The sequence below is a fragment of the Callionymus lyra genome, chromosome 7 (assembly GCF_982586985.1).
Source record: "Callionymus lyra chromosome 7, fCalLyr1.hap1.1, whole genome shotgun sequence".
NCBI classification, from domain to species: domain Eukaryota; kingdom Metazoa; phylum Chordata; class Actinopteri; order Syngnathiformes; family Callionymidae; genus Callionymus; species Callionymus lyra.
In genome coordinates this window covers 15,104,280-15,120,747 of record NC_141824.1, presented here as the reverse complement: position 1 = coordinate 15,120,747, position 16,468 = coordinate 15,104,280, and the positions used below count along the sequence as shown (strand labels likewise).

The 16,468-nt window shown below is 35.6% G+C and overlaps 1 protein-coding gene across 1 annotated transcript; it reads right to left on the bottom strand.

Moving 5' to 3' along the window:
* Positions 1-297: 297 nt before the first annotated feature.
* Positions 298-16,088, bottom strand: scn2b (sodium channel, voltage-gated, type II, beta). The gene is made up of 6 exons (XM_087796349.1): positions 15,693-16,088; positions 10,565-10,725; positions 10,286-10,502; positions 7,261-7,453; positions 3,835-3,893; positions 298-2,544 (listed from the first exon to the last, which is right to left on the bottom strand). Exons 1-5 carry the CDS (start codon positions 15,775-15,777, stop codon positions 3,884-3,886), a joined length of 666 nt encoding a protein of 221 aa, XP_087652475.1. The 5' UTR covers positions 15,778-16,088; the 3' UTR covers positions 298-2,544; positions 3,835-3,883.
* Between the last annotated feature and the right edge of the window lie 380 nt (positions 16,089-16,468).

Here is a 16,468-nt window from a genome sequence, read left to right as displayed (position 1 = left end):
GGACTGAAGAATAGGCTGACTTAAAAATTGATGCGATAAATTGAATTAATTAAATCATAAACTTAGTGGAAATTCAGTGGTACTGCACTCATGTTAACTGCCATTTTATATATAAATAAACAAGTTTTATGTTGTCAAACAAGCAGAGTTGGTTACGAAGAGCATCTTTTAAACAGATATTAGATCAGAATGCATCATTTTCTTTACGCTTCTTATTAGTTAAAGTGCCTTTTTTCGATTTTTTGTCAAAAAAAGTGTCACTATTCAGAAAATAATTCAATTTATACAACAGTTCTTTACTTTCAAATGGCAGTAATCAACTATATAAATGCTCACTTCAATTTTCAAATGACAAAAATCTGCTTTTACACCATGAATTCACAAATATATCTCGTAATTTTTAGTAGAACAGCTACAAATAAATACATGTAAAAAACGTCACTACAAAGTAATCTATACATTCCAGAGTCAAGACACACAGCGACTGCATCTCAGTCGTGACCTTGCGACACTTTTGACATCGACTCATTTCGTGACGCAGCAGGACTGTCAATCAAACATTCATGAATTGATCAAATCCCATGCATGTGTTCCTTTAGAAACGGTGCTCGAGATACACGTCTAAAAAAAAAAAAACATTCAATGTGCTCCAAACGATAAAGAATAAAATGAAAAAATATTGTTCGATCACCATGCCACGATTTCAGCAACACAATAATTGATCATGACTTTATCACGTTTTTCACTTTCCCTTCATCCATCAAGTGCACATGCTCCGGTGATTATAGAAGAATATACAACGTAAATGTGCAAAAAACAACAGTTTAAAGGCTTTTACTTTGGATCTAGAGATGCATCTTTTCTGCCTTCACATGATATTCAAAGTGCTTGTGTCACGTATACGGTATGATTGTAAATTATACTTTTTTAGTTGGTGGAAAAACACTAAAATAATAATAATAACAAGGTATTCACTAGATAAGCTCAATGTTTAAATAATAATAATAATAAAAATAAAGATATATTCTAATTTAGTATTTTAACCTTTTTTTGAAGACAATAATTAGGTAATAATTCAAATTAATTTAATAGAAAATAATGGACTTAGTATGTAAAAATAGTAATTTCACTTGATTATATACATGCTCAATAAATAGTCCAATGCTAATAATAGTGTAATTACTAATGCATTGTCGTCTTAATCTACTTTGACTTTTACACAAAGAGTGTGACCAAGTTGACAGAAACAAACAGGAAAATACAAACAAACGTGATTTTGTCCTGGTTTCAGTCGCTAAATGAACAGTAACTTAAACGATTATCATTTAATTTTCCTCTCATGTTAAAATATATATATATATATTAACCTCCAGAGCAAATAACTTTTTATTTCAAACCGATTATTCAACTTCTATTTTGACATTAATTCCATCTAATATTTCAGAAGTCATTGGTTCACATGCACCTCCTTACAGTAAGACATGCTACAATTTTGAGTTAAATTTGACATCATTTTAAAGTCACTTTTTCCCAAACATGCGAAAAGTCAATTTTACCATGAAATATACTAACACTATATATTTATATTAAATGATTATGATTTTTTAAAGATGTTTTCATCTTAATTCAAGGCAACATAAATAGTCAGAGTCGTAGAAAACGTGGGGGAATAAATGAATATAACTGAAATGAATCTTCAACCCCTTCGTGTCAGAGTTACCGTATACATTACTCTCTTTCTACGCAGCTATATTCAATATACAGTGGGGCAAAAAAGTATTTAGTCAGCCACCAATTGTGCAAGTTCTCCCTATTGTAGATTCACTCCTCCCAGTCTGGTGCAGGTCTACAATTCTTTTCCTGGTGTCCTTCGACAGCTCTTTGGTCTTGAACCATAGTGGAGTTTGGAGTCTGACTGTTTGAGGCTGTGGACAGGTGTCTTTTATACAGATAACAACTTCAAACAGGTGCCATTAATACAGGTAAGGAGTGGAGGACAGAAGAGCTTCTTAAAGAAGAAGTTACAGGTCTGTGAGAGCCAGAGATCTTCCTTGTTTGAAGTGACCAAATACTTATTTTCCACCATAATTTACAAATACATTTTTTAAAAATCCTACAATGTGGATTCCTGGATTTTTTGAAGTGTACCTATGATGAAAATTAAAGACCTCTGTCATCATTTTAAGTGGGAGAACTTGCACAATCGGTGGCTGACTAAATACTTTTTTGCCCCACTGTACATCGCTCCAGATCGCTCCGTTCGCTCGCTCTTGCTGACGAATAAAAAAGAAAAAAAGAAAAAAGTGGAGCTACAAATTGCCGACAGCTCGGGTGCTTCAACATCCCCGTGATCCATACTTGGAAATATCACTCATGGATATGGTATGGAGTTATAATTTAAAACACACACTTTAAAAAATGTTCGAAACGCACTTGTAAACTCACTCACACGAACAGGTTTTTTTAAAAAAAAAACAATAAAAAAAAAGGTGGGATTCGTCACACATGCAGAGATGAGATCCCGCAGGAAGGGAGAGCAGATGTCTGAAAAGAGAAGAGAGAGAAGAACTCACAACCTTGCTCGGATAAAACCCTCCATGAATAACGTCTCTGGAGGTCGGACCTGCAGGTAAAGTAATCTGGGCCACGTAAAAATAACGCATGCAGCTGTTCCCCCTCGTACTACTACTCGCTACCATGACGACGATATATCTATACTTAAGGTTACACTTAAGATTAAGGTATAATGAACATTAATAGTTGATTAATCGCCTCCAGCAGTAGAGTCGAGCTAAACAATGCTATTAGCTACTTAGCATCTTAGCAATACGCGACTTTTAACGATTACGAGTACTTGCTAATCTGTTGCTTATATACATATAAATAACTTGTTTATTTATTCTAAATTGATTCACATTTCATCAGGGGCCACATTTTTTACCAGGGGTGGACAATTAAATTTCCTCAGGGGCCACAATATATACTGTTGTAAGGGGCCGTCAAGCCAATAGAAAGAAGAATAAACATTAAGAAAAAAGAAAAAGATGCGATGGCGTTTTAAAACATAGCTAAATAAGATACTTTAAAAAATATATATGATAAAAAGGGCGATAAAATTTCCGCAGGGGCCACATTATATACTATGACTGCTGTAAGGGGCAGTCGAGCCAAAAAAAAAGAAGCATAAACCTCAAGAAAATAAAAAAAAGATACCATTAAAGTTTAAAACAAAGTTGAATAAGCCACTTAAAAAATATAATACAATGTAATATAAAATAAAAAGGCCAATGAAATTTCGTCAGGGGCCACATTGTATACTACGACTGTCGTAAGGGGCCAAATTCCAACAGAAAGAATTATAAACCTTATAAAAAAAAATGCCATTACATTTTAAAACAAAGCTAAAAGATAAAAGAAGCTACCTTAAAAATATATAAATATTGAATAAAATGGGTAACGAAATTTCCTCAGGGGCCACTTAATATACTCCGTCTGTTGTAAGGGGCCGTCAAGCTGATAGAAAGAAGGATAAACCTTAAAAAAAATGCCATGACATTTAGCTAAAAACCAAAGAAGCTACCTAAAAAAAATATATAGAATAAAAAGTCCAATGACATTTACTCAGGGGTCATATTAAGGGTCCGTCAAGCTTAAAGCTAAATAAGTTATTTAAAAAGAATATTATAACACTTTATAAAAAACAGAAAAAAGGTAAAAAAAATAATAAATAAAGTAACAATAAATTATATAAATAAATAACTCATGTTCTAGTCAACATAAAATCAACAAATTATGGACTTCAATGAAGGCTAATAGCAAACAAAAATAAATCACCAAATGATGTCTTGAAAGGAAGAGCTTCCCCAGTCCTGGGTTCACATGGTTACGCTTGTCTGTAAAGAAGAATAGTGGAGTCACATGATCAGTATCTAGTCAGACGTGTCAGAATTAGTAACACAAAATGTTGCGTGTAGCGTTTGTTTTGGTAGTTTGGGAACATTTGTTGGGAAAAAGTGACTTTGGTTTGGGGGAAGGCCACAATTGTTGGGTAAAAGTGACTTTGGTTTAAGGGAACAGAACAACACAACGGTAGTTGTGGGAACATTTGTTGGGAAAAGTGACTTTGGTTTGAGGGAACGCAACAACACAATGGTAGTTGTGGGAACATCTGTTGGGAAAAAGTGACTTTGGTTTGACGGAACGCAACAACACAATGATAGTTGTGGGAACATTTGTTGGGAAAAAGTGACTTTGGTTCGAGGGAACGCCACAACACAATGATGGTTGTGGGAACATTTGTTAGGAAAAAGTGACTTTGGTTTGAGGGAACGCAACAACACAATGATAGTTGTGGGAACATTTGTTGGGAAAAATTGACTTTGGTTCAAGGGAACGCAACAACCCAATGATGGTTGTGGGAACATTTTTTGGGAAAAAGTGACTTTGGTTTGAGGGAACGCAACAACACAATGATGGTTGTGGGAACATTTGTTGGGAAAAAGTGACTTTGGTTTGAGAGAAGGCAAAAATACAATAGTAGTTGTGGGAACATTTGTTGGGAAAAAGTAACTTTGGTTCGAGGGAATGCAACAACACAATGATGGTTGTGGGAACATTTGTTGGGAAAAAGTAACTTTGGTTTGAAGGAACGCAACAACAAAATGGTAGTTGTGGGAACATTTGTTGGGAAAAAGTGACTTTGGTTTGAGGGAACGCAACAACACAATGATAGTTGTGGGAACATTTGTTGGGAAAAAGTGACTTTGGTTCGAGGGAACGCCACAACACAATGATGGTTGTGGGAACATTTGTTGGGAAAAAGTAACTTTGGCTTGAAGGAACGCAACAACAAAATGGTAGTTGTGGGAACATTTGTTGGGAAAAAGTGACTTTGGTTTAAGGGAACAGAACAACACAACGGTAGTTGTGGGAAAATTTATTGGGGAAAAGTGACTTTGGTTTGAGGGAACGCAACAACACAATGATAGTTGTGGGAACATTTGTTGGGAAAAAGTGACTTTGGTTCAAGGGAACGCAACAACCCAATGATGGTTGTGGGAACATTTGTTGGGAAAAAGTGACTTTGGTTTGAGGGAACGCAACAACACAATGATGGTTGTGGGAACATTTGTTGGGAAAAAGTAACTTTGGCTTGAAGGAACGCAACAACAAAATGGTAGTTGTGGGAACATTTGTTGGGAAAAAGTGACTTTGGTTTAAGGGAACAGAACAACACAACGGTAGTTGTGGGAAAATTTATTGGGGAAAAGTGACTTTGGTTTGAGGGAACGCAACAACCCAATGATGGTTGTGGGAACATTTTTTGGGAAAAAGTGACTTTGGTTTGAGGGAACGCAACAACACAATGATGGTTGTGGGAACATTTGTTGGGAAAAAGTGACTTTGGTTTGAGAGAAGGCAAAAATACAATAGTAGTTGTGGGAAAATTTGTTGGGAAAAAGTAACTTTGGTTTGAGGGAATGCAACAACACAATGATGGTTGTGGGAACATTTGTTGGGAAAAAGTAACTTTGGCTTGAAGGAACGCAACAACAAAATGGTAGTTGTGGGAACATTTGTTGGGAAAAAGTGACTTTGGTTTAAGGGAACAGAACAACACAACGGTAGTTGTGGGAAAATTTATTGGGGAAAAGTGACTTTGGTTTGAGAGAACGCAACAACACAATGATAGTTGTGGGAACATTTGTTGGGAAAAAGTGACTTTGGTTCAAGGGAACGCAACAACCCAATGATGGTTGTGGGAACATTTGTTGGGAAAAAGTGACTTTGGTTTGAGGGAACGCAACAACACAATGATGGTTGTGGGAACATTTGTTGGGAAAAAGTGACTTTGGTTTGAGGGAACGCAACAACACAATGATAGTTGTGGGAACATTTGTTGGGAAAAAGTGACTTTGGTTTAAGGGAACGCAACAACCCAATGATGGTTGTGGGAACATTTTTTGGGAAAAAGTGACTTTGGTTTGAGGGAACGCATCAACACAATGATAGTTGTGGGAACATTTGTTGGGAAAAAGTGACTTTGGTTCAAGGGAACGCAACAACCCAATGATGGTTGTGGGAACATTTTTTGGGAAAAAGTGACTTTGGTTTGAGGGAACGCAACAACACAATGATGGTTGTGGGAACATTTGTTGGGAAAAAGTGACTTTGGTTTGAGAGAAGGCAAAAATACAATAGTAGTTGTGGGAACATTTGTTGGGAAAAAGTAACTTTGGTTCGAGGGAATGCAACAACACAATGATGGTTGTGGGAACATTTGTTGGGAAAAAGTAACTTTGGTTTGAAGGAACGCAACAACAAAATGGTAGTTGTGGGAACATTTGTTGGGAAAAAGTGACTTTGGTTTAAGGGAACAGAACAACACAACGGTAGTTGTGGGAACATTTATTGGGGAAAAGTGACTTTGGTTTGAGGGAACGCATCAACACAATGGTAGTTGTGGGAACATCTGTTGGGAAATAGTGACTTTGGTTTGAGGGAACGCAACAACACAATGGTAGTTGTGGGAACATCTGTTGGGAAATAGTGACTTTGGTTTGAGGGAACGCATCAACACAATGGTAGTTGTGGGAACATCTGTTGGGAAATAGTGACTTTGGTTTGAGGGAACGCAACAACACAATGGTAGTTGTGGGAACATCTGTTGGGAAATAGTGACTTTGGTTTGAGGGAACGCATCAACACAATGGTAGTTGTGGGAACATCTGTTGGGAAATAGTGACTTTGGTTTGAGGGAACGCAACAACACAATGGTAGTTGTGGAAACATTTGTTTCGGAAAAAGTGACTTCGGTTCGAGGGAACGCAACAACACAATGGTAGTTCTGGGAACATTTTCTTGGGGAAAAAGTGACTTTGGTTTGAGGCAACTCATTAACACAATGGTAGTTGTGGGAACATTTGTTGGGAAAAAGTGACTTTTGTTTGAGGGAACGCAACAACAAAATGGTATTGTGGAAACATTTGTTGGGGAAGAGGTGACTTTGGTTTGAGGGAACGCAACAACACAATGGTGGTTTCAGTAGTTGTGGGAACATTTGTTGCGAAAAAGTAACTTTGGTTTGAGGGAACACAACAACACAACGATAGTTGTTAGAACATTTGTTGGGGAAAAAGTGACTTTGGTTCGAGGGAACGCAACAACACAATGGTGGTTGTGAGAACAGTTGTTGGGGAAAAAGTGATTTTGTTCGAGGGAACGCAACAACACAAGATGCTTTTCCTGCCTCCGACTCACTTGGTTCCCTCTTCGGCAACGACGTCCGGGTCCAGCTTCCCCTCCTCCTCCATCTTCTCCTCCGCCGTCTGCTCTGGTTTCAAGTGTCGACGGAGACACTTGACGACCACCATGGACAGGATGAGCAGCGCCAAGGCTCCGCCCACCGACGCCCCGATGGCAACCGCGATGGTAGAGTCTCGTGGAGGAGGAACTGGGTGACGGACAGGAAGGGGTTAATATTTTTTGTTTTTTTTGAGAAGCACTAAAAGCGCTACAGGGCTGATTAAACAGAGTGCAAGGGAAAGTGCTGCTGAGTTAGCCAGGTTCTTGTGCAGTTTGGACCGAGACCAAGTTCAAGCATTTGTCGCCCATTAATAAGTAAAACGCTGACTCATCATTTTAAAGACGAATGCACAGGCTCAGGTGAATCCTCCGTACCTGACGTATCCGCTAATGGATGAAGACATTAGGGAAGTAAATAATGCATTTTAGAACACAAGGTCCTTTTTTTTAACCAGCATTTTTTTCCTCATAACAAACCAAGGGAAAAACGCATGTGGCCAAAGTGAAAAATCTAATGTATTTATTGCTTTTTTTGTTCCGACAATTTCAAATTTCTGTCGCAATATATAAGAAAACAGCTGTTAATTCTTCAAAATGAAACAAGTAAAGTTAGATTTTGTTTTAATTCACCGTTAAAAACCATGTTAAGTCTTTAAAAAATGAATTTAATTAAGTATATTTTTGTTATTTCTATATCATTTTTTGATTTTTTCTTTTTTCTTTCAATTGTGTGAATTGATTTATGTCAAAACATATTAGTAGTTAATAATATTTCAACTATTTAATATATGTTTTATTATTTAATTTGTTTTGCTGATCCTTATTTTATTTTATTTTATTGTTATTATTATTTTTTTTACATATTTATAATGTCTTGTCCTGCATTTTTCTTGATGTATATACCAAAAAAATGTACATTTCTCATATTTATTGTTAAACTTTAAGGTATTTTATTAGATTTGGTTTTCCCTCTATTGAAAGCTATATATTTAGAAATCAATTGAGCATTTGATAAACTACCAACTTCATGTTATTATTATATAATGGATGGATGGATGGATGGATGGATGGATGATGGATGGATGGATGGATGGATGGATGGATGGATGGATGGATGGATGGATGGGTCCTACTAATAACTAATTATTATACATTTAATTAAAATACTTATTTTTTCAGTGGCACGACGAGTCTGGTATAATAACTCGAGCCGATCCCAGCTATCAAGGGAAGAGGCCGTCGTCAGAACAGAACAACAAGATAATAACAACTCATACGTTCAGACTTGCAGCCAAATTTCCTCCTGCATTTTTTCGTGGGCCGACGGTGGGAGGAAATTGTCGTCAAGTGTACTTACGGTGCAATTATGTATTATGTAATCCTTTTAAATGTAAAGCATTTTAAAGCAATTCCTTTGTTCAAACTTTTCCACTTTTGGTCTCAGCTTTGAGATTCGCTGGTTGTAAGGTTTGGGCGAAGTTAGGACTACAGTGACAGAATCTGTACCCCCCCGCCCGCCCAGTCACCCCCTGCTTGAACACTCCCGTTTGGTCCCTAAACTTTTAATGTTCCTCTGAAATGTATCAATTTTCTCACCCAAACTTTTTCTTTTTTCATAGTCATGTTTCTCGATGCAGTCAGAGTTTGGTGGATTTGGTTTTATATCATCTCACTTTTGTGGCCAGGATTAGGATGAGCTCCTCCGAGTCCTGGACCGTGGTTCTCAGGCGACAAAATATGTGAAATAAATGCCAATTTCTGGGGCATTTTTTGTAGGTCTTTATCCTGAAAAATTGGATCTATGAAGAATCTTCCGACTTATGGCTGTCTTGGAGAAGAAAAAGCTGAGCCAGAAGGCAAAGCTCCTTTTTTTTTTTAAGCAACACCCACATTTTATACAGATAAAAAATATATATTTCAAAAGAGTGGCTGTAGATTTGTTTCTTTGATATTAAATCAAGAATAATCCCCAATTAAAAAAAAAATAGTTGTATATTCAATCAAAAAAAGTTGCTTCAATAATGAAAGAAAATAATTTAAAAAAATCAACAAAAATTGTATTAAACAAAAAATTAGTTAGCTTCAATATAAATGTGTTGTTTTCCAGCATGCCACACAAACAATTAACCTTTTCCGGGTTCTTCACAGAAAAAAAAAATAATTTTAGCACCTGAAATGCTGATAAGCTCTAGTAGAAGAACTCACATTTCCCCGATCCTTAAAACTCTTCACTGGCTGCCAGTTTCTTTCAGGATTCATTTTAAAATTCTGGTTCTTACTTTCAGATCTATTCATGGTCAGACCTTCCATCAGTGATCTGATCCAGCCTTACACCCCAGCTCGGGCTCTGAGGTCTGTGGATCAGAATCTACTGATGGTTCCTGAACACGGTTCAGGACCAGAAGGCATATTATCCATGGGACACATGTTTTTAATTATTCAACACCAAGTCACAATTTATTTTGGGATTGCATTTTTTTTAAATATTTTTTTTATATTTTTTTTAATTAAAGTATTTTCCTATTATTGAATTACTTATTTTAGATAGAAAATCTTTATTTTTTTTTGTTTAAAATCATAGTGACTTTTTTTTAGATTGAATAAATAATTTTAAAATTGAAAATATGTTTTATCGAAGCCATTTTTATTGGTTGAATAATAAGGGAAACGAATCTACCTCCACACAAAAACACATCTAGACTAGACTGAAAAAAGACATCTGTGAGATTCGTGGAGTAGAAAGCAAATAATTTAGTTAGAATACAACAAAAAAAGCGTTAATTTTGGTCTAATTTTTCACGTCACAGGTTTTACTAAAGCTCATAATAGTGCGACTTTCAATTTCAAAAGTATTTATTGATTTATTCTTTGGTATTTGTCACATATTTTGGTTCAATAACTGCGATTGCGTTGCGTAGTTGTGCGATCAGTTTTGTGCGTCAAAACGATTGCTATAGTTTACAGGAGAAGACGGTCTTACGCTCGGTCACGACTCTCAGACGTATGATCCCGTGACCCTGGACTCGGTCCGGAGGATTCCTCACGTAGCAGTTGTAAATGCCCACGTCTTCCTTCTGGACGTCGGACAACGTGATCGACAGGTCGTTCTTCTCCAGGATCCCGGCGAACATGACGCGATCTCCGAACGGGTTGGTCGGCTGCGCCACCATCCCTTTCTTCTTGTTGTACGCCATCACCTGGACGGAGAGAGAGAGAGAAGGTTCTAGAGAAAGACTCGAGTTCAGCCGGATCTACGCACCGTGTCCTCCGTGGAGTTGCTCGTCTCTTGATAAGACCAGTTCATGACGAACCTGGTGGCGTCCATTTTGTAGCAGGAAGTGAACGTGCAGGGGATTTTCACCGTCGTTCCATTCAGTGCGTTGATGACGCTCGGAACGATGACGTCCATCGATGAACAGCCTGGAAAAATACAAATAAATCTCAGCTTTTTAAATCCATTTTCATTAAACATTTTTACTGTATATATTTACTTAGAAAAAAACAACAAAAAACATCTAAAAATAATCTGGATCTACAGAATGGAAAACAGATAATGATAATGATCACATATTAACAAAAAATTATACATTATTTTTTTTAATTATAAAATGTTTAATTGTTTATTTAGAAATTATTTTTTGAAAATGTTCTAGTTTTTTTTTATTAAATCGTTTTTTTTTTAAACAAACAAAAATAAACAGAAATTATTATTAGGTTATACATTTTATTTGTATTATATTATTAGTATAATAAGAAAAATAAAAAAAACTCAAAACCGTTTTCAATACCCAAAAAAGACCCCAAATTTAAAATGTACATTTTAAATTAATAAATAAAAATAAAAAATACATAACCTCAGTAACAACATGTGACAATTTACAGAACCAACACATTATATATATTTATATAATTAAAAAAACTGCAAGTTTGAAGTTTCAACATCTGAGGTACTGCAAAAAATAAAATAAAACAATAATAAATAAACAATAACAATTAGAACTATTTATTAAAATTATTTAAAATTAATATAAGAGGATCAATATATTTTTTTAAATGAGTATTTATCTTTATACAACATTTTAGTATTATAATTAACTGTTGACAAACCTATTAGTAATATATTCCAAAAAAATTCAAACAGATTAAAAACATTTAAATAATTAAAAAAAATCATGTGACATTAAAAGTGCAACATGAAAGTGACTCACACAGAGAATGACATGAGAATTAATATACAATTAAAATAAAAAAATAAATACAATACATTTTTCTCCAGTAAATATTGACATTTTCCTGAGAATCAACATCTAAATCAGCATTAAAAATGTATCTTATCATCTCAAGTCTTTGATCTGTTTCATACTTTGGTTCCTTAAGTTGAAAGTTTGAAATAAAAATGAATGATTCATATTTTTTCACCAATTAACAATCGTTATTATTGAAACATTTCAGATTTAGTTTTAAGGCTAAACCGATGTCAAAAGGTCAGAAATTAAACATTAATATCGAATGGACGAAGAGAAGCCGCACGTCGACTCTTCTTCTTCTTCTTCTTCTTCTGTCATCCACAGAGCAAATGATGGATGAATATTCGATCGAACCAGATGTTTAACCTCCAGATGTGTCGTCACAACAGTTGACGCTCCATTAACTTTTTCTATTTACATTAAATAAAAACGACATTTATTTTGATGCTTTATTAACCTCGTGTTACATTCTTCCTTCCAACCTTCAGACAAAAAAAAAATCTGTCTCTCTGACTCCATGGTTGTGTTTAGGTGTGTGTGTGTTTAAGTGTGTGTGTTTAAGTGTGTGTGTGCAGCGGGACTCTGCACCATTCTCCCAACTGCAGTCGGGTGTTTCTGGCTCCCATCCCACTTGTGCTGCACCACTCCACAGGCCTGCCTCTCTGCACCACTAGCCTCAACTCATGCACTTTGTAAAAAAAATAAAAAAACTGCACTCGTATGTATAATTCACAGACACACAGACACACACAGAGTTACACATTGTTGTCGCACAAACACCCCTAAACCCGGAGCAGACGGGGAGTTAGCTCGCCCGTCGCCACGTCAACGTCCAACGACCATATTTGAGACGACGAACACGTTTTCATGCTACAAAGATCAGCTGCTGACTCAGCAGTCCTGGGTCGAGTCAGAGGCAGATGCATAGAGAGAGAGAGAGAGGGAGGGAGGGAGGGAGGAGAGAGAGAGAGAAACCTGCAACCAGATAAAATACTGCAGTGAAGCAGCATCAGCAACTCCTTCCTCCCTCTCTCCTTCTCTCTCTCCCTCCCTTTTCTTTAGCATCTCTTAGAAAACCTTTTAACCCTCTCGACAGCTCGTCTTAAAATGTAAATAAATCTGAAAAACTCGACTATAAACACACCAGGAGCGCCATCAGAGGTCAGAGGAGAACGATGCTGATGATACACATGGTTTTACTCTATTTATTTAGAAGTAATTCAACACAAAATGGATGATTTTGATGAGGTTAATATCCCAGGATTGGGATGCAGACGACGTCTACGCTCTGAGAATAGAGATGCCGGAGCTGAAGTTTGAGACGAAAGTGTAAGAGAATCCGGGTGTTATCCAGGAGACTTTTATGTCCGTTAATGTGGCAAAAGAGAATAAGAGGCTTGAAGCTCCGCAGACCGATCGACCGTAATGTGATTTTTTAAGAATCAACACCGAAGAGTTTCTCGTTCAAGATAATGGGAAATACGTTTTTAAATAAGTCAAGAAAATATAAAATCATATATCCAGTTTGCTCTCTAGAACACTTGTTTACTTATTTTTATTTATTATTTTTTTATTTACAACTTATTTAAAAGTAACTTATTTATTTACTTAAACTTGTATTTCATTTTATTAAGTAAGTAAGTAAGTAATTTTTATTTGTATTGCGCTTTTCCAGACCAGGGTCACAAAGTACTTAAACAATCAAAACAATATTCAATAAAGTATATACTTTAAAGATCAAGATAAAACTGATAACACAACAGGAGTTCCAGAAAATCAAGGAAAAGCCTGAACAAATAGAAACGTCTTAAGATGTTTCTTAAAGGAGTCAGTAGATCATCAAACACAAAGAGAGAGGAAGATCGTTCCAAAGCTTAGGAGCAACAGTATGAAAAGATTTCTCTCCTCTGGTCCTGAACCGTGTGCGAGGAACCATCAGTAGATTCTGATCCACAGACCTCAGAGCCCGAGCTGGGGTGTAAGGCTGGATCAGATCACTGATGTAAGGAGGAGCCTGACCATGAATAGATCTGAAAGTAAGAACCAGAATTTTAAAGTTGATCTTGAAAGAAACTGGAAGCCAGTGAAGAGTTTTAAAGTTGATCCTGAAAGAATATATATATAATATAACATTATTTTATAATTATTGATAAATGATGTATGCATAGTAATGTCCAGAACAAAAATGATTTTAAATGTTCATTATCATTACATTTTAATTTAATAATATTCATATTTTATTTATTATTTACAAAAAATATATCCTCTCTTTTAATACTGACAATAACCATGTTCTGATCTACTCCACCTGCAGAGAAAATTTTACATTTGCCCCTTTTGGATTAACGAGCAAATAAAATATATATAAATATTTATATATAGTTTATAATACATTCTTTACCAATTTGAATATCAAAACTGAATTCATATAATCAAAAAGTATTGAGCTGAACGCGTCATTTAAAGTTTGAACTGCATTTTTTACTGTCTAAAATACAAAGTCTGGATATAAGTTAGAAGTGGATATACGCAAGTGTTTATTTTCCTGTAGATTTAACGCATTTTTTGTACTAAATTATGAAAAACACCGCTTTCCATTCATATTGTGCACTGCCGCCCTCTAGTGTCTATAACCGCATACAACAACAATATCGTTTATTTTAACTTTGCACTTGTTTTCATGTATGAAGCCAGATTATTTATTCTATTAGAACTAAAGTACAACGAACTTTTATTTTACGAGCAACGGTTTAACATTATAGACATTGCAGACACGTCATATAATGAGCCACAGCGGTGACCTCTGACCTACTTCTCTTAGCATGTATGAATAAATAATGTGTCCATCTGATCCCAGATCTGCCCTGGAGTGAACCGACCACTTACATCTACCGGAGGCTCAGGAAAGAGAGAAGCAGGAGCTCTACTCCACGTCTCTGACGGGTGACTCTACAGTGAGTTTGACTATATAATATATATTTTAAAAAATATATATATTTGAATCCATGTTATAGAATGTGGGCTGTATTTAATATCCTTTCAAACATGCCAGCGCAGTTATTTTCCTCGAGAAATCAAAAACTTATCACATGAACAAACACCAGGAATTTAATTAAATACATAAAATAGTAAAAAAGGATAAAGAAAAAATACAGGAAGTGGATTTAGTTTCTAACTCAAGGAGAAAATCGAGAGTGAATCAGAGTCACTTCTGAGGAATATTTGATTAAATATATATATATATATATATATATATATATAACAATTATTAAACTTTTTATTAGTGCAAAATTAAGGGACACCATTTTAGTTCACAATCTGTAACTTAGGGACAAAATCAAATGTTATTATTTATAAAGCTTTGATCAATAGTTACGAATTAAAATAACCTGTTAAATAAAAATAAATAATAATAATAAAAACTCAATATAAATCAAATTTGTCAAAAAAAAAAATGGCGTAAGCCCCCCCAGTGTGTAGCCCAGTCTCCCCAAAATTTTACCCCTGGTGGCTCGTTGAGTTTGAGACCCCTAAACCCAAACACAGAAAAGTTAACCTTTACTAAAGCGTCTACAGTTTAATTTATATAAAAAATATTCTAGTTATTGACGATTATTAACTTGGACTGTGTTCAATATCATGATGAAGTAGGGAATAGAACATTATCAGAATAATATTGAGTGGTGGGGTGTGATGTTTTGGGGTCACTGACTGGTCCACTTTATTTATTTCGGGGCAACTCGTCCTCTCACCGTGCGTCACATCACACCTGGGGTCACGTGTCTTCCTTAAATCAGATTAAATCTGAAGCACAGGTTGTGATGAACGGATGATGAACGTGTGTTTGTTTTGTTCACACCATGACAGCGACAACAAAACACACGCAGGCCTGACATCCATGACCGTATGTAACGTGTATCTCCACCACGTCAAGAATGTAACTCTTATTAAACCCCAAAATGATGATGATATTTGACCTGTCAATCATCTCCTCCATCTCTTATCCTCCTCATCATCCCTCTTTTTTCTGTCTCTCACAGGCGGATCATATGTCGAGGTAAAAAAAAAAAGGGGGGATGCATCCACCGATCGGTGTATCAATGTATCAGAGTATCGATCCGTTTGATTGTGTTTTCTTACCGGAGAGAGAGAGCAGCATCACCGCCGCGCTCAGCAGCTCCAGAGCAGATCCTCGCTTCTTCTTCTGCGCGCTGCTGGAAGACATTTTCTCTCTGTCACCTTTTTTTTTTTTTTTTTTTGGGGGGGGGAAACAAAACGAGGTCGAGTCGAGTAGAAAAATTGGCTCTTGGTTTAAAAAATAGATTCAATGTCTGATCTTGATTTTTTTTTTCCGCCTTAAAAATGCTTTAAAAAATAAAAAGGTGTAAATGTGTGTTAGAGGCAGGACATGGCTGGCAGTGTCTGTAGCCCGGTGACGGTTGGTCTTGTGTGTGCACGGCAGCGTGCGATCCTGGCGGCAGGGCGGGACCGAGCAGTACTTAATAATAAATAAATAAATATAGAAAAATAATAAAATACAAGCAGTGACTCAGGAAAATGTACTACAGTATCAGTAGGTATAGTTTGAACTGCAAATAAATAAATATGTATTTTTTACTTTAATCTTTTAGCAATTATCTGGAAAGAAATATACAATTATCTGAACATGTATTTAGAATAATCGAATTTTATTTAATGCGAGTTTTCTTATCATTTAACTTGGAAATAAATAAAATATTTCTCACAAAAATAAGGATCATTTAAGTTAAGTTTGTTTCATTTAATGATAGAAATATGACATTGGAAACTTAAATCTCTCTTGATATACTATATATAAAAGCTGCATTTCGCTAATAATTCAGTTTTCAGATAATCCTGTAATAGATACACAACAAAACACTTTTTATTCAAGTGAT